This window comes from Microcebus murinus, chromosome 1 (genome assembly GCF_040939455.1).
Source record: "Microcebus murinus isolate Inina chromosome 1, M.murinus_Inina_mat1.0, whole genome shotgun sequence".
In the NCBI taxonomy this organism is placed as follows: Eukaryota; Metazoa; Chordata; class Mammalia; order Primates; family Cheirogaleidae; genus Microcebus; species Microcebus murinus.
Genome location: NC_134104.1, coordinates 66,341,657 through 66,361,417, shown reverse-complemented (window position 1 = coordinate 66,361,417; position 19,761 = coordinate 66,341,657). Strand labels below are relative to the sequence as shown.

Below are 19,761 nucleotides of genomic sequence, written 5' to 3'. Positions count from 1 at the left end.
ATTGGAACTTTACAAGTTTCTGGTCCCAAGAATATAGCTCTGGCTAACTGAAGTCCTCTCAGGGTTATCTGGCTGGAATTTTCTTAACCTGCTAGGAAGGACAAAAGCCTGGTTGCACAAGAATATGAATGTACTGAATGCCACTGAACACAATAAAAATGTTAAAATGGTAAATATATGTTATACATGTTTTGTATATTTTACCAAAATAATAACAAAAAAAGGGCATAAGGCTGGAGATGAAGTCATATGTGTGTGTGTGTGTAACCAGGATTTCCACTATTTTGATGACAGAGGCAATGCAAATGCTATGCAGATTAACAAAACTGTTGTGGGTTGGGGGCTTTAGCACACTGATAGGAAGGATGATGGACCGTCCTGGACTGCAGCGTGGGCAACAAGGTGTCCATACACCTTCCATGGCTTAGGCCTGGTCCCACCTGGAGGCAGGGTGCTAGCCAGGTTGGTCCCTATGGAGACTCACATGCCAAGGGCCTACATATCTACTTGCCATTTCTCCTCTCTCCCAGCCTTGCCCCTTGCCTGACTGCATGCCATTTCCCTACCACGACACAAGCTTCCTGGTCGTAGGGACAGAGGAGGCTTCCCCAGAGCTGGGAGGATAGCTACCTTCCAGCATGCTGACATGCATGGCATCATTGGCTTTCTTTGGGACACTGAGCATCACCTCCAGGCCATCCTTGAGCTCTCCTTTCCCTTCTTCACAGCACGTTAAAAGTTCCTGGGGAGAAAAGTCCATACACAATTAGGATCATTTCCCCCAGCTTCCCAACCCTCCCACCACCTGACCCATCAAGGAAATTATAGACCAGCTTCACTCTCTGTAATGGTTCCCTCTAAGCTGTAAGGAAAGTAGGGTGGGGTCAGGGGTTATCTCCAAAGAGTTTGACCACATTTTCTCCCAGACTGAGCTTCCTCAGCACAATCTAGTCCAAATGAACTCAATCCAACCCAATCCCAAATGACTGGAATTGTAAGTCAGCAACCGGGGTACTCTGTCGCTGGACTGCCCTCTTAGAGGAGGGAATATTCCAGCAAAGCACACAGAGGTGCATACTGTGGCATCACAATGAAGAGAACAAAGAAAAGCAGAGAGAGAAGATAAAAGGTGTGCTACAGAACACAGCACTCATACCCCTGTACACCTCCTGCTGACGCTACTGTTATTTATGCTGATGTCCACCCTACTGGGAGCAACCTGAGGTTAGAGACATTATATGTTTATGACATTTTGGAGTAATAAAAGACTTTTAGATCATATGGACCAGGAGTTCCCAGCCTGGGGCCAATAGGTGGGATTCTAGCCCATTTCATTGTCAGATGAGGAAACTGATTAACAGGGATGAAGTGATTTCCCCAGGTTCTGTAACTCCATGAGGCCACGCAGGGGCTTGAACCCAGGTCTCCCGAATCCACGTCCAGCACTCCATCCACCACTCCAGCCCTGTCTCCCCCATATGCTGTACCACACTGAAACCTCCAGGAGTAGACCCTTTTTCTTTTACTTCCTGGGGAGGTGGGGAGCAGGCACTTTCTCTTTTACTTCCTCATTGGAGACTTAGTCATCACCATCCTTATAAAAGATATATAATAACTGGCTGATGGAGAAAAGATCACTTCCAAATATCTTGAGAATCACGAGACCATTTGGAATGATTTTTCTGTCCAAACCAGAAGAATGCTGGCTTTTCACTTTTCCTATCAGGGCTACTGTATCTTGCTCACTTTGAACCTGGGAAGGAAACAGTTAAGCGACAGATCTGTGATCCATACTGTCTCCCTGAGGGGGCAGGGGATGGGCAGTTGAGTGGGAGTACACTTCCAAGAAAGAAAGAAATTCAAGAAATTCACCAGATCAAATTTTATAAACATGTTAATGACAGAACTCCTGACAAATAAACTAATGGTACTTGCTAGCAGGAGAGATTTATCTATGAAATGCTTTTAAAAGGATATATCTGGTCTGTCTAGGATTCTTGCAGTAAACAAACCTGGAATCTGTGGCTCTCTGGAAAGTGTCCCATAAGCTATGCAACTATCTAAGAAAACAGTGAGTACATTTCATGGCCAAAATGGCTCTTTTCAGGGTGATATAATGAGACATACGTCATTTAGAGACCCTGTGTAATAATCTGGGCTATAGTACATCCTGATGCTGCAAGAAATAACTTAGATTTGCTTTGATGGTCCTGGACCTTTCTCTATGTCACTTCTGCCTTGGGATTATTTGTAGCCTCTAACTTATTAGTAAAGCTTTATACTTGGTAAGATATCTAATTAGCGAGAGTCTGACATAAAAATTTAATCCTTGATGTTATCTTGAATACATTCCCATATGAATAAGGGAGCTGTGAGTGTCCAACGAAGAGATGAACCACATGTTTGGGGGGTGGAAGTGATCAGTTCTCAGTTCCATCCTGGCTTCCAGTCAGTATAATGTCATCATTGTTCAGTATTTACTTCTGCCAGCCTGAAGTTCTCTGATTTTCCTTCCCTTTCCTAATTTTAACCTTCCCAACCTTGTTCTTATACATCATCAAAGGAACTTCTGAGGCAGAACATAAGAAAGAAAACAAGAAATATGCTTCAGTTTGCAACAGAACACATGAATTAGTTTAATCCCCCAAAGCAATTTAGCAAGTCTACCAATCTACCAGGAGAGTCAATAAATTCTCCTTGGATCCTTGTTATAGTTTATGATAAGCAGAAAACTCCACATTTAATTTAGAGTCCTTTTGTAAAGCTGTAGCAGATTTACATGAAGAATATTGAGCATTCTAATGGACAGAGTTTCTATTTTCATGCAACACCTAAAGTGCTAAACCCCAGAGGATACTGATAGTTAAATATCAATTTATTTGAAATAAAAGTGACTTTAAGAAAATAAATTCCATATTATTTATAGTAAAAGCTCAGCACACTATTTTTCTAAGCAGGCACTCTGCCACTAGCACCTTTAAAAGAGGCCAAAATTATCTTCCCCTTTTAAAAAAAAATAATTTCATAGCTTCCCCACAATTAAATTCCCACTACTTCTTTTTTCCACCTCTCAGCTACCTGCATGGGCATCTCTTCCTAAAAGCACCCAACGCCGGAACACAGGCCCAGAGCCCACCTCTCCATCTGCCTAAAGCAAAACACATTCTCCCTTCCCTACCCTATCCATGTCACATAATTAACCTCAGGGAGCTTCAGCCTTACAAGATTAAAAGGGAGAGGTGAAATGCTATATTTTTCTTAGAACTGCAACTTAATTAAGACACTGGTGTGTGGATGGCTTAGTCTGTATTGAGTTTTTTCTTTTTTTTAAATTCACAACCCCATCAATACCTTCAAAGGCTTTGGGATACATAAATTAAAAATCACAAAAATCAATTTTAGAAAGTCTGTTAGCATAAGAAATAATTTAGAAGGGTCAAGCATTAAATGCAATAGAGAAGAGAAAATGATTATACACTGAAATCTGGGCTAAGGAGAATCTACTATAAGTAACCACAAAATTCAATGCTAACTTTCTAATATTCAAAGGCAAAGAAGCACCCAAGCGTCTGTGGCTTAAAGGTAGAAAACGTGCCAATTTTTTAGGAGAGAGGTCTTCCCACTCCCCCTACCCTGGACTCTTATGAGAATGTCTACGTCTTTATATAGGAAGCTTCAAAAAACAAACAAGCAAAAGTAGTCTGCTCAAATAGCTGAGATGTCTGCACATTGTCATTTCTCACACCCGCCCTCAATAAAGGCCAAGGGTGTGATGCCCAGTTATAATTCTCTAAGCTTTTCTGTGGGTAGGATGACTTGAGTCCTGGAAGAAGCAGCCAGCAATCTCTTGGAGATGAGGAAGGAGAAGGTTTGCAGGAAGGAGGCTGAAGAGAAATGATGCCGTGTGGCTCTGCCCTGACCCAGAGGAGAGAAGAGATGACCAGGGCACAGGCTGCTGCACCCCCACCTCACAGTTGCCCCTACAACTCTCATCACAGAACCACAGGTGCTATGCCAGGGGCACCCCATGGGCCAGGAATGGGGGGCTCATTCTAGTAGGACTAGAACCCTAGATTTGAAATTTGACTGGTTTTCAGGCTCAGCAAAGCTAGAATATGTAAGATTCTATAGGCATCTCAAAACATGAGCTGAATTTCATCAGGTTTTCTCTGAAATTACACTATGTACTTATAACATGTTCCCCCCACTATCCCTTTATCCTTTTCATTACAGGAACAACCAGCAAAATATTCCAAATGAGGGAAAACTCCACCCTTACACTTTAGGAATCAACATAGATGGGAGTTATCTAACTGCTTATATCAATTTCTCAGGCGTTCTGGGGAAATGTCATATTTTCAGAGTATTGTATATTCATTCTTATATAAGAAGGATCAGCCCAAATTACTTAGTGGGTTACATAATTTGGTTATTTAATGTTTAAAGAAGATTTGAAAAAAACTTGTTTAAAATTTTGAAAAAAAATCCAAACCTTCTGGTTGGAAGAAGAACCCCTAACATATGGGATCCTGCAGATACAACAGTACTATGGTATTTTAATGTGTATCCTTGAACTATTTCCCCTCCCAAACCTCGTAGTCTTGACAAACACAGAGATTATGGCAATGGCAGCTGCCACCCTGGCCTCTCCCAATCACACAAACTGGCACTACTGTTAAGACCCTGAGCTTTAATTCCATTCAAAGCAGGTGATACCAGGAGGAAATTACTCCAAGAGGAAGGGACAAGAAATCCTCAAAAAGCCAGCCAGAGCCTATGGTGGCAACTGCTAAAAGTTGTTTAGCGGTGGGTAAATGTGAAAATAGTCACAACTTATTGCTGCTCCCATTTCTCTTCTTTCTGCACCAAACAAGTATCTGGAATTTCATGGATAGGATAGCAGTGTCAGCGTGGGCTCATCTCTGAAGTTCTGCTCTAGGTAGAAGAAAAGTCTTCAGTGAAGCTTTCCTACCCTTGGGAGCAAAGCTGGGCCTCCCTTGCCCTGGCAGCAGTACAGTGGAGGGTGGTATAGAGGGCAAGGAGGGGGTACCTTCAGGAGCAGCTGGTACTTGGTGATCCTCTGGACAGGCTTAATTAGGTAGGAAGAGATGGAGTTGGCCAGACCATGCCGCTGCTGTATCTCCTGGAGGGATGAGAACAAGGTATAATTAGACATGGAAGGGTTTGTGTATGTGTGTGTTCTAGGAGGAGGTAGGCAGCAGCAACAAGAGAGGAGAAAAAAGAAAATGTAGGCAATTATGGGGAAATGTTCTGGGACAGGGAGAAGGGAGTGGAAAGAGAAACAAGAGAGACCAAGATACATACATCTACAGAGAGAGAACAGAGAGGGCAAAGAGGGAGAAGCTTTAGGGAAGGAGGCAGATTTATGAAACAGAAATAGAAATTAAGCGCAAATGGGAGAAAATAAAGGTAGAAAAGAGTGATAAGGTGAATAACAGCCAGAGGGAAAAGTAGAGATGAAGAAATAGGAGTGAAGGAAATAACTTCCGAAATGGGGGAAACAAAAGGTAAGAGGGAAAATGAGAGGGAAGGGGAGGCAGAGGACGAGGCTCTGATTTCTATTCTGACAACTCCTGATGGGTCTTTCTCTGCCCTCAGTCTCTTCAAAATAACACAAGGACATTTCTCTTCTTTAAATTTAACACATCCCAACTTAGGGTCATTACTGTATTTCCTATGAATTTTTCACTGTGACTAATGGCACCTCCTTTATTCTTCAGGTCTCCTGAGCTGGAAACCATGGAGTCATTTTTAGTCATTCCCCCACCCCCCCTTTTCCCTCCTGGCAAATCTTTCTTGTCCACTTCCATGGACAACCCTCATCTCTCATGTCTCCAACTTCTGACTGCACCTCTAGTCTCCCCATCAAATCCACTCTCTAGCCTACCTCCAAAATGACCTTCTATTCCCCATTATCCAGGGGTTGTAAAGGTCACAGAAAGGTACATTTTTGTCCCTGCCCTCAAAAAGCTTACAGTCCAGCTGAGAATACTCAACACACATGAACTAGAGAACAACAAAGGACAATAGAGGGGACGTTACAGCCAATGAGGACTGAAGAGATTACTGCATCTGGACTGGTCAAGGTGGCTAGTAGACATAAGGCCTCACCTGGGGCTTAGAGGCTAGGTAGGGATGGGTTAAATAGGACGTTGGAGGAATGACACTCTCTAAAGGGAGAAGATCAAACACAAAATACACAGGTTGAAATAGTCATTGTGTGTTTAGATGATAATGAGGACTGTGCCTGAATGGTACAGAAGATACACACCTAGATTCTATAAGAAGCAAAAAATAGAGTTAGATACAAATGATTAGTTAGGTCACTGATGGGGTTGAGTTCAAAAAAAGAATTAAGATTTGATGGTAAGTTTTTCTATGGTAAAGTATTATAGATCTTAAAGAGAAGAAACACATGGTAAAAGTAATGTTTCGGAAAGAGTAATATAATATAGGGGATGGAAATAGAGGCACAGAGGCAAGCTAGGGGATTACTGCAAAAGCTCAGGTGTGCACATGATCCAGCATTCCACTCCTAGGTATATGCTCAAGAGAAATAAAAATATGTGTCTATGCATGGAACAACCCAAATGTCTATGAACTGATAAATGGAAAAACAAAAGGTAATATTCACAAACAATGGAATATTACTTGGCCATAAAAAGGAATGAAGCGGTAATGCATGAAACAACATAGATGAACTCTGAAAACATTATGCTAAGTGAAAGAAGCCAGTCACAAAAGATCACATATTATATGATTCCATTGTAATGAAATGTCCAGCCAAGGCAAATCTATAGAGATAGAAAGTAGATCAGTGGTTGCTTAGGGCTGGGGTTTGTGGTGTAAAAGTCAAAGGATGCAGGATTGCTTTTTGAGGTGATGAAAATGCCATAAAATTGACTGTAGGGATGGTTGCACATATCTGTGAGCACACTAAAACCCACTGAATTGTATACTTTAAATGAATGAACTATAGCAGAATTATATCTCAATGAAGCTGTTATTCAAAAATCAAAAGTGTAGATGTGCACTTCTTGCCCTAAGCTAGAATCAGTGAGAATAAAGCATTGTTAAAAATACAAGAAATATTTTAAAGTTAGACTAGATAGGACCTGCAATGAAGGAGAATGAAGGAAAGTTATTAATAAAGTTATTAATAAAAAAATTATTCTTTTTCCCACCAACTATCCCAGAAAGTAGTAATTTTCTTACTCATTGCCTCTTCCCTAGAAGTATGTAGTTGCAACAAGACTTGTTCAGTGGCGATAGGCAGAACTGCTGGCAGCTTGACTCTTTGGGCAACTGAACCTTGTGAGCTTACTTGGAGGCCTTGGCAAGAGAGCACAGGCAATAATGCACCTTTGACAGTCTTCCCGCTCTGTCGTGATGCCCAGCTCTGGGAAGGCTGCATGTGGAGCAGCAAGGAAGGGGCTGCCCCGGAGGCTAGATCAGCCAAAACAAGCTTGGACATCACGTCCATGCTGTTCTGCGAGGTCAAAAATTCTGTATCATGTGAATGTGTGGGCCTTTCCGGGACTTTAAGTTTCTGTTTTCTCCTTATGGTAATAGATATTAAGACACTGCCTTTATTAAGGTTTTATCTCTCTTATAGAATGAGGGCCTAAAGCAGATGGTTCCTTAGGGAAAACTTTCTGATGGCATGGAAATAAACTACAAAGATTATTCTTTCTAGAACATTTTGGGAACAATATGGAGAATTTACTGTCCCCCCTCCCCACCTCTAGGCCAGATTTGATGAACTCCTACTGGTCTGGTTCTCTGGCTTCCACAGGCCTTCCCAACTAATATGGAGGCTCACAAGGCACTACCCTGCAAATGGGGGTAGAATGGGAAATTTGGGGTATATCTGACTTATCAAAATCTAGAAATTGGCTAGAAACAGGGATGTGAAGCATGGAAAATATAGTTTAGTGCCAGGCACTGCTATGTGTACAAATATGAATCAGGCTTACATACCATTAGGCCTCAAGGGACTGGCAGGTGGAGGGAGGTGTGTGCATCAGAAAGATACATTGTTACCCTGCCAAAAAGGCAAATTGTTACAAATGCTTTAACAAAGATATAAAGTATAATTAATGAACACAAAAAGGGAAGGATTCATGTAGGAAGCAGCATTTGACCTTTAAAGGACAGGAGGAATTTTGAAAAGCACGTGTGGTGTGTGTGTCGTGTGGCGGGAACACAATCCATCCTGGGCAGGGAGAATGGTGTGAGCAAGGATAAGGAAGCAAAAGAATCTGAGGCATGCTCAGAACACAGGACAAATGTCAGAAAAATGAAAAAAAGATCCTTCTGGACACTGCTGATGACTAATCAACCAGAAGTAACTTAAGGGGGAAACATTATCAATCAAAAATAATGGTAGTATAAAGCAGCCAGTATGATACCAAATAAATCCTGATATCAGGCTAGAGAAGCACTTTTCTTGAGTTCTTCTGTTTTATTAAATCTAACCCCAGAAATTCCAGTTTGGGACATACATGACCATTTCCATATTAATGCTTCATTTAGAAAAATCATGTACATTTTTTCCTTGTCTGGCTTTCTCCTACTCAAGTCTACTCAAGTGTCATTTCTTTACTGAGCAACCAGAAACTTTAGAAATATTTCTGATATGGCAGTGCCAGGCTAGAAAGATGCTCAGAGAAGGCTTTTTGTAAACTTGAATAGAGAAACCATGTTTAAACATGTTTGTATTCTCCACGGGACCTAGAACACTATCTTGCATACAGTAGAGATCAAACTATTTATGAAAGAAATGAAAACGGGTAGGCATAAAGATAGACTGGTTGCCTTTAAAAGGTTCTGGATTTCAAGTTTGTGTCAGTTCTGATATGACCACTAGAATGGCCATCACTGCTGCAGTCTGTCTCTCACTGTACTTTTTTTCCCTAATTTCATCTTTCCCTCTTGTTCATCCCTTGAATCCTGTAGTGACCCATTTAATTCTGCTTTCTGCTTATTTTACAGCCAATAGGTCACCCCTGTTGGGGACTGGCACTAAATAGGTTTATCGTATCATTAACCAACAGGATTGTATCCTCAGTCAAAACCAGAGGGTCTGACAAAGCATATGAGCCCCACTCTTTTCTTGGCTTCCATTACAGCATGAGTGCTCAGTACTGGCTGCATGTCATTCTCACCAGAAACTTTAAAAAATCCCAATGCCCAGGCCACATGCAGGCCAATCACATCAGGATCTCAGGCACAGGACTGAAGCATCAGTATTTTTCAAACTCCTCAGGTGATTCCAATGTGTAGCAAAGTTGAAACACTTGCATTAGAGAAGTGACTCTCAAACTTCAGTGGGCATCAGAGTTACCCAGAGGCCTCTTTAAAACTCAGATTTCTGGGCCCCACACCAGAGATTCTGACCCAATGGATATGAAGTGGGGTCCAAGAATTTGCATTTCTAACAAGTTCTCAGGTGATGCTGCTGCGGCTGGTCTGAGGGTCATGCTTTGGGAACCACTTAAGTGTGTGGGAGCTGTGCACGAAGCAGAAGTGAAACATCTTAATCAACAACTGCATCACAGTGGGCCTCCTCTAAACACGAGGTTTACAGCTAGCCAGTTTTGGTGTTGAGGCATGGAGACAAATTTGCCCTTGTCCAAAATCACAGTGGCTGAGATGGGATGGGGTAAAATAAAAGATAAACACTGTTTTTGTTTTTCTCCATGCTTTAGCTATAAGATAAAGGTTTGGAGTGGTCAGTAGGACAAAATGAATAAAGGAAAGCTAAATACTCATTATTCCAAAGCAGAGAAGTATTTCCACCTGCTTATCAATTGCTCAAGAACAGAAAACCACAGCTTACATCAAAGAAGGTGCCCGCATGCTCCAGGATAAGCTGGTTGGAATCAGGTTTGTTTTTACAGTAGGTGACATACATCTGAAATTTGTCTGCCTAAAAAGAACAAAGACAAAAATAGTTAAGTATCCATTAGTTGCTCCCTTCTGTCCACTGTGCTGAAGCACCTGACAAAGGCAGTACACTTAAACCTCAGATATCAGTGCCTAGACTTTCTGTAGCAAACGTTCTGTGCTCATTTAGACCCATCGTCCCCTAATGGACATTGGCATGGTTGTCCTCCTATCAGCAGGTAGAGAAAGCTTGCTGAAAGTGAGCTCATTTTAATACTGCTCTGCGCTAAAAAGAATTAGAAAAGGAAATCATATATCATAATGTATTCCGAAATTGGAAAGAATTTATTTAGAGATTATCCCCCTTTTTGGATTATCTACAATTGTGCTCCCCATCTTGAAAAAAGACAGCATTTGCTCTAAATACAAAAAACACAGAATGCAAATAAAGTATGATCTCAGAGGTACATCTGCTTGTACTCTACATGTCCCTACTGGGGAGAACTTGTGGGGGCCATGTCAAACAACTATGCCATCATTCCAACTTCCCAGCAGCAATGATGAGGGGGAAAGAAAGCAGAGTGACCACTTAGGGCAGAGTCTGAACAATGATTCCTAACCAGATTGTTACTTCAAGCCAAGAACCTTATAGCTGGTTGAAAATTCATTTCTTACTTCTCTCAAGACTCTCTGGGTTAGTGTTATACACCCTTTACTGGGAAAGGTGTGTGTATTTTAGTCACTAAGTACTTTTCTTATTGGTGATATGCTGCAAATCTCAATGTGTTTGGAAATTTGGGATGATGTCTTCTGAGAGAGCAGCCTAAACATGTGTTCATTACATCAGGTTTCATTTACATGAGCAATGTTCTAATTGCTTTACATATATTAGCTCATTTGGTAATCATGAGACCCTTGCAAAGTGGATTCTATTATCTTCCCCATCTTATAGATGAGAAAACTGTGACACAGATTAATTAAGTGACTTAAATTCTCATAGTTATCCAGTGGAAGAGCTCAGGCAATCTTATTTCAGGCTTCTTGGTGCTAGCCATTGCCTTTCAATACGTTACAAATAATTCATTCTATCCATCATTACTGCACTATTCTCATATATTAAGGTTATGAGATTTAAGAAAGTCACCTTGGAATAATTTTTGGCAAAAGGTGTATATTTTATCCAACCACCAAAGATTTTCTGAAACCAATTTAGGGACTATATACTATGTAGGAGCTTATGATGGAGCTTGGACATGATGTCTAAGAACTTTTCCCAAGGAAAGCTCTGCTCCTTGGTGATGAACTGCTTTTCTCAGGCCTATTCCTGGCCCCTCTCTATAGCCCTGGCCCTGTGTGAGACTGGCAGCGACCCCAATCCTCAGGTCAGGCACTGAAGAGTAGAGCCACGTGCACTCCTGGAGGCATGGACAGTAGGAGAAGGATTTCAGGTCGGTTACCCAGGTCACAAAGCAGTGTCCCACATCCTCAGGCAGCTGCTCATACTTCTCCAGCTCTTTGAGGAAGATGCTGCAAGGGGAGAGAAAGGTTGAATCAGACACCTGTGTATAGCTGAAACCACTCAGAGGATCGTACCAAGGCCAGCACAGCCATAAACTCTCAATCATTTACATGTGGCTTCTCTACTCTCTAAGTGATATGTAGTGAGGTACAGTTTTTAATATGTCAGAACTAATTTCATTAAAATGTAAGTTACTTGATTAATTAGTGCTACTTAAAACAATATTCTTTTTCTCAGACATTCATACTTCTTGGGGTGAAAATAAATAATGAAATATTGTACTTGTGTTAGACCTTTTATTTTATCAGCACCTTTTTTAATATAAGTGACCTGAACACATCATAGATATTTTTCAAAATATAAACCTGTGATCCCAGAGATAAAGTAGGAAAAAATTTAATCCTACCCTAGTCTCTTCCTAATTCTTGATGGCCTTCTTCCACCAGTAGCTAGTTTATGCTAAAAACCACGAGTTCCACTGAATGTTTTATGATACAGACACCATTAGGAAAGGAAATTTAACAGGGGAAGAAGTCACAATATATATTCCAAAGCTGAATTGAGTTCCTAGTGAATTATCTGCCAGTGTGGATATCTGTGACATGGTTCCTTTCCATGTTAATATAGAAATAATTATACTAACTTCATATTAATGTATTAAATAATTGGTTTCAGTTTAGAGAATGTAAGTTCTAACAGGCCAGCATTATCAGAATGGAATTTGCTTTTTTAAAAAAATCACAAAACATTTTTCAAATATAAAATAGCTATGAGGCGGCTCTGGGACACATACTGATGGAAATGGAAAATGCTGTGTCTGTATAAAGAGCAATTTGATAGTGTCTATCAAAATCATAAATGTACTTATCATTTGACTCTGTAATTTTAATTCTGAAAATTTTCCTATAGTTCTATCCATATGTATAAAATGACATTTTTACATGAGTATTAATTATGATACCTTTTATAACAGCAAAAGATGATCTGTAGAGAAAAAAGTATTTAAACTATGGTATATCCACATAACTCAATACTAGGTAGCTATCATAAAATGGCAAAGCTTTCTATGTTTTTCATATGGAAGAACTCCAGGACAAGGTAAATGGAAAAAGCAAGTGCACAAGAATGTATATAATATGCTATCTTTGTCTAAGCAGGGAGTATATATTCTTATTTCTCCATCCAAGTACTAACCAGCCCCAACCCTACTTAGCTTCCAAGATCAGACAATATCAGGCACGTTCATGGTGGTATGGCTGTAGACTACATTCTTATTTCTGGCCCAAGAAACTAACAAAAGTCATTACCATGGGGAACCAGGTAAAAGAATAGGGTGAAAGACAGTGGTGGGTGAGACTTCTTGATGTTTACTTTTCCATTTAATTTTGATTTTAAAATCATATCAATGTATTACCTTCAAAAATTAAATTAAAAGATATAAAATGGTTCTGCATTATTCCACTACTTACCTCTACCATAGGAAAAAAATAAATTTTGATTTGACTTACTCTGTCTGTTATTATCCACATATTTTGGCAGTATCTTATAATTAATTATAAGTGGTTATGAATTTCATGTTAATGTTACATGTGTTCTTTTTTCAATATACAGAAAGATGTTTTGAAGCTTTAAAATATGTATGTGTAACTAAAAAATATTTGGCAAGTCATTTGGAAAGCAAAAAATGCTAATAATGATTGGTGGAATCATAGATGACTTTTTCTTTGTCCATCTGGAATTTAAATTTTTTCTACAATAAATGGGCATTGCTTTAGTAATAAGAAAAATATAATTTAAAAAATTCTGGGAACTCCCAGCAGTACCCATTTGGCAATAATCATCTTTCCCCTTACATGTGTGAATTTTAGAGTTTCCTGACTGAATCATGGGGCGGGAGTAATTACAGTGCAATTTCAGTTTTAGAAATGCAACTATGCAGTGCTTAGAATCAATATGGTGTCATATTTATTGCTACTTTTCAAAGGACTACAGGTGACACATTTAATTTATTATGTATTTAATGTGACCTCTAAAATAGAAATTGGAAAATATACTATATGATGTTATAATTGAAGATCAAACTTAGTTCAAGGCCCAAAGAGAAACATACTCTTGTTGCAAAAAGAGGCAATCTGGTTCTTCATTACACACACACACACACACACACACACACACACACACACACACACACGAACATACACATGTACACTTGCACATATAAATGTTTATATGTAAATATATTATTTTTTAATCTTTGGAACTGAATTCTAAAATATGTTTATCATATGGCCTTTTGTCCCAAGGAACACGGCACAATATAATATACAATATTTTCAGAAGGTGCTATGCTGAGATGGTCTTTGCATGGTCATTTTTCCTTTTGGCCTTCAGTATAAATCTGTGAAGACACTGAATGGAAATCTAGCCCTGAGCCAGGGTGGGCTGAGTAGAGCCTGAGAAGGGGCTGGAATAGGTTAGCAAGTAGGGGAAGGAAATCTGATGAGCTCTTCTAGGATAAGGACTGATGAAAGAAAATGAAGTATTTGAAAGAAAGGTGGACCTACAAGGAAAAAAGAGCATGGAATGAGAGAAAGGGAAGAAAGGAGAGAATACAGAAGCTCTGGGAACTGAGGATAAATCCTCTCAGCTTGTAGGAAGCCTCCACATCCCCACTGCCAGGATTTCTTTATCCACAACTATTATTATCCTCACTCCAGTCCCCTAAACTCTGACCCCCCGTGGTGTACTGGCCCTTTGCCTTTAAAGGTAGTCAAAGAAATGCTAAAACAGCCATCCAGGACATTCCACACAGGATATAAAATTGTATCTTTGTTTCAGAAGTTGTGAGGATGTCCATGATGACTCAGGGAAAGTTTCCCTCTTTTCTTGACTTGTGACCCACAGTCAGTTGGCCCAGTCTCTTAAGGTTAATTTGAAACTGGTAATTATACCTACAGAATTGATCATTGATCCAGATAAAGACAGTGCTAGCAATTTTATTAAAAATCCTACTGATTTTTAAATAGAGCAATACCCTGACTTTCGTGATAGCTGCTACCAAAAACCTATGGGAAGATACTAAGTTTGAAAATTTTCAGGAAACGTAAACACTATAACCAGAATTAAACATATAGCTTATGATTCCTATGACTCATGCCTTTCTGTAAAATGAAGGTTTTAACAGCAGCCTAGCCCACCCTTACTAATCCCAGGTCTCACTGTCCTTTCTTCCCACAACCAGGCACAAATTAAAGAACCAGAGTTCACACTTGGTCACAGTTGTGAAGGGGTCTTCCAAAGTCTCATTTTCCTCATCTTTAAATTGCCACCTCATTGAGTTCTTGTTAGGATTTAATAAATTCACAGGTAAAAAGAATCCAGCCCAGTGCCTGGCACACAGTAGATACTAAAGAAAAGGAAGTTCTTTAGGATTAGTGCTTTTGATTTTTTTTTTTTTTTTTTTTGAGACAGTCTTTCTAGGGGAGAGTGCAGTGGCATCATTGTAGCTCACTATAACCTCAAACTCCTGGGCTCAAGTGATCCTCCTGCTTCAGCCTCCTGAGTAGTTGGGACTACAGGCATGTGCCACCATGACCGGCTAATTTTTCTATTTTCAGTAGAGACAGGGTCTTGCTCTTGCTCTTGCTCAGGCTGGTCTCAAACTCCTGAGCTCAAGTGATCATCCCACCTTGGTGTACCAGAGTGCTAGGATTGTAGGTGTGAGCTACTGTGCCCAGCCCTCAATCTTAATAAGGTCATATTCTCTTTGATAAACACACATATCTCACACTCTTCCCCACTCCTGGAGACTTACATCCAGGGGACCCCTTCCCATCTGGCCCTTGTTGAAAAATCTATAGCAGGTTACCTTCCCCTTAAAGTCACATCCTGGGACAATCTTGATTGAGTGTTATACAAAAAATGGATTCCAAGGTTACCTATCATTCAAGTTTGGAAATGTTGGGCTAAGCTGGTTTCTTCACCGTAGGACTCCCCAAATCCTGTAATATGATGAGGTACATATAAATCTCTGAAGTAGATAAAGTATGCAGTGTTTTTCAAACTTCTATGAGTATAATATTTTTAGGGGAGTATCAGACTTTGTCTCAAGGAACACTCTTGGAAAACCCTAGTTAGTGGTCCCCACACCTAACTGTGCATTGCCCTCTGGTGTTGAGATCTGAGCAACCTCATTGTTTAGAAAGCTGCCTGGGTAATTCCAATGTACCCAGTCTATAGATTGGTTTTTGAAGGCAACTGTCCTAGATTCCAATGTGCTTCCAGATGGCAAAGCCTACATCAAGCCTTTATGATTTAATTTAGGGGGGGAAATCTGAGAATTTGAAAAAAATAGTTTGTGCTGGGCATATCAATTCATAACATTGAGTAAGATATTCACTACCATTTCAATGTAATTGTTGAAGGTAAGTGGCAATATTAAACTCCATTTTGCTTTTTAATTTGAAGCTTATAAAGATGAAAGATTATATAAGTCTGATCAATATCATTCCTCTTACTTCAAGTCAATATGATGAGTTTAAATTAAAGCACAATATCTCATAACACTCTCCACAAATGATGGAACATTCTACCTCAGCTGCTTTACAGCAACAACTTGGCCCTCACCATTCCAATAATTACATGTAATAAATGAAGAAGAATGAACAAAGCAAGTATTTTGAGTGTTTGTGGGACTGACTGGAGTTCTTTCAGAAATAAAACTTTTAAAGAAATGTAAAGATCTAAGCAATGATACTACTCTTAACTTTTTACAATGTATTATATTATACAGTTACTTTATGAGGAAAATGCTTCTGTTTGGCTTTGTACAGAATCCCAGGAGATGAAACCTTTAGCATTTATTGATAGAAAGCTTTCTGAATTTTGTCATTAACTATTATGGAAACAGCATCATTCCAAAGGTGCCCAAGTCATTTTGTTATTCTCTCTAAAGGTAAAGTTGGTTTATAGTCTCACTGCTTCTGGGGAAGTGTATTCTTCACCGAGGGCTCACAACCTTGTCCAGCAGACAGACTTTTACATCAAGGATGTAGTCTGCAGTCTGCACCTAAAGGGGAACATCGATTTGATGACCAGTGTGTACATGTGCATATGCTTGTTGGAATACCAGAGGGGGTGCTGTGGCAAGGGGGAAAGGAGGAATAACGAGGAGCATACATTAAAAGTTAAGTTGGAAATAGGGCAAGGAGAATGGTGTCAGGATCACTTATTTACAGAAATTCCAGAACATTGCCTGCTTTTCAAGGCAAGACTGGGTAATTGCTTTTAGACAAGTGGAGCTAGATATTATGTCTAAGGAATCCACTAATGATCAGACAGATTCAGAACCTCGATTATAAGAGGCTCTAGACTGCAGGGCTAAAACAGCTGCTTAGCACATTTGGGCAGATTTTAAACTAGGGAGAGTCATGCACATTCAGGGGAAGATGCTGGATTATTTATGGAACAGTTCCAGCACAGTTTGATCACCCCGCTGAGCCACAAGAATCACCTGGCTCTGTCCCTCCATTTCATACCAGAAACTTTAGCCCATATGAGGGGTACAAATGTGCAGGGCTCTCAAACTACATGAACTACAACCTGTAAAAAAAAACACAAAAAAACCCCAAATGTGCAGGGCTGGACTCCCACATAGCACATCTCACCCACAGCCTCCAACCTCAAGCAGCAAAATTTTACCTTGCTGCACTGCTACCTGTTGAATATATTTTGCCAATATTTTTTTTATTTTGTTTAACTTTTGTGATCAAATAAAAATTTATTTGTCCAGATATATACCAAGTTTAACGTTAAAATAAAATATAAAAAATCTCACCTTTCATGTTATTCATATCTATTAAGGTGCTGTTCAGCAACTAGGCAGAGATGCTAAGAAGTTAGTGTGTGAAACTAAAATTAACATTACTTTGACACATCCAAATCAAACATTGAAATGTTGTCTTGCTTTGGATGTTCCCCAATATCTATAATCAGACCCAATATTGACAACTTACTGTAAACACAAACAAACAACAATAACAAGACCACAGCCACACTTTCATAGGGCCCTCTACAGGCTGTAAGGCCTGTAGTTATCCCTTAGAGTGTGGTTTTAAGCCTGAGAGAAATCATAACAGGTCTTCCCCTTTTTCTTTCCTTAACATTTGACTATTTAGAAAATGACAGATGAACTCTTTGGTTGTATCACTAATTGGTGTGGGCAGGTCACAAACCTTTGTAAGCTCCAGTTTCTATACAACAAGGGAACAGATCTAGACTATCCTTAAAGATTTAGTAATTCTATGATTTACTAGTATACAACTAATATTCAAGACATTTGGGGTGGGGGAAGAAGCATAGAAAGCATAGAACGCACACATTTTAAGCAAAGGTGTGTGTGCTGAGAAGTGGAGAGGCTGCAGCAGAAGGTCCTGCCCCGGGGCCGTGAGCTGCGCGTCCTCGTCCTCACCACCTGGTGGAGCCAGTGCCCCGCCGTGCAGCTGTGGAGCGACTCACTGTGTTTCAAGGGGTTGTAAAATCAATTTATGAGTGGCAACCAGCATAAAAAGAAAAGAAGGTGAGGAAGAAATAGAACCTAACACAAAATACATCATACATAGTGTTGTTTTGCAACATTAAATTTCCCAATTACATATAGCATATAAGCATGTGTATATCAGGTCATAACAGACAATCTTTTTCTTTGGTTCTTGATAAAAGATGTTTGAAAAACACTATCTTGCTCATTTTCCTGCCTGCAATAGGATGGTAGCCCCAGGGAGGGCTAGGTCTTTATCCATCGTTTTCCCTCTCCTCATCTCCTTTCCTTCCCCTAGTGCCTCTCTCTCTAGATGGATAGCTCTACCTACATATTTATCTATCTAATTATCTACCTATATCTCTACCTACATATTTATCCATCCATCCCTCCATCCCCACCTACTGCTTCCCTCCTCCCTATCTCTATCTTCCCCCTTACTATCCACCCACTTCAGCGTTCACTCTCACACTCTATCTAGGTATTTCACCCTGTTTCCCCACCTCACTCGGTCTCTGCCCTCCTTTCCTTTGTGTCCCTCCCACCCATTTCTGATTCTTCCACCCACCACCCTAATGGAAATGACAACTGGACCTCTCCCCACACCCCATGACCTAGGGCCGAGTCTCACTCACTAATTCCCCATTGTGAATGAGCAATGGGGAATTGCTCATTCCCCACTGCTCAGCCTCCCCGCTAGACTTCACCACTCTCCTCCCTCAAAGGACCTTTGTTCAAACTTTATTCTGTCATCCAGGGAGCTGTCTCTGCCTGTAAAAATCCCACCCGTTATTTAAATTCTATCTCAAATGCCCCCTTCTCCAGGAGGCCTTTCCTACTGCTCCAACTGAGGCCATTTTCTCTGCTCCTTGAACTGCATTTATGACCCACCTTCACCCTCTCACAGGAGCGTCATCTTGGAACTCAGAGGGCAGAGCTTGGGTTTCTTTCATTGCTGGGTACCAGCTTCATCTCTACACTACCACAGGTCTAGCCCATAAGGAGGTGCTCTGGGAGGATGACTGAGATGTGGCTGTGGTCCCGTTGCTCACTGGAGCATCCTCCTCTCCCCTACCTTATTACCCCTGTTGCTTACCACCCACTGCTCCTGGCCATGCTGGCCTGGCCAGGACCCCCAGCTCAGTCCCACCCAGCTCTGGCTCTGCTCCCTCAGCCTTGGGCGGAGAACTCCAGGCTAGGAGAACAGTGGCAAGTGGCCCAGGTCCAATCTGATAGCTTCCAGCCAGGCCTGGAGGGAGGGAGTGTGCAGGAGGAACATCTAGCCTTGGTTCTTGGCCCCCAACTTGCCTTTCCAACCCTTGCTGAAAATGGATTTATTTCAGGGGTGTAGCCCCAGAATGACATAGCAGTGAGAGAAATGGGTGGAAATGTTTGTCAAATTTGGGGATCCATGTAGAAGCTGCTTAGCTATGAATCGAACTAGCCAGATTTGGCAGCCACAGTTGGTGGCCTATGGAGTAGGGGAAGGGGAGAGACAATCCCTGGAATCTAATGTCTGATCTTTAAGGAATGGGGTGTGTGTGTCACACATTGGCTCATTTATGGGTCTCAGTCTCCTTATCTGTAAGTGAAGAGGGTTGAACTTGATGATTAAGAGGATGCTCTGAGCTCTGACAGCACATATTTTATAAAAATGTTATTGCTCAGACTCACATACAACCATATCTCCAAATAACTCAAACGAAAGAAGTTTTAACTAAAGGTGATGAGCATTTTAAGCAAAAAGCTGTCCTTACCAAAGCTGCAAATCTAACAATCAAGGCAAGCTGAAAAA

At 40.6% G+C, this 19,761-nt stretch overlaps 1 protein-coding gene across 27 annotated transcripts in view; it reads right to left on the bottom strand.

Annotated features, from left to right (window-relative positions):
• Nucleotides 1-19,761, bottom strand: part of KALRN (kalirin RhoGEF kinase) — a 653,674-nt gene that overhangs the window by 214,643 nt on the left and 419,270 nt on the right. For all 27 annotated transcript variants that reach the window (XM_020287048.2, XM_020287049.2, XM_020287013.2 and 24 more), the window contains exons 26-29: nucleotides 11,367-11,436; nucleotides 9,863-9,952; nucleotides 5,051-5,143; nucleotides 631-742 (exon numbers count right to left, since the gene is read on the bottom strand). In XM_020287048.2, coding sequence (XP_020142637.1) covers nucleotides 631-742; nucleotides 5,051-5,143; nucleotides 9,863-9,952; nucleotides 11,367-11,436 — 365 coding nt within the window. The remainder of the gene's footprint in view (nucleotides 1-630; nucleotides 743-5,050; nucleotides 5,144-9,862; nucleotides 9,953-11,366; nucleotides 11,437-19,761) is intronic.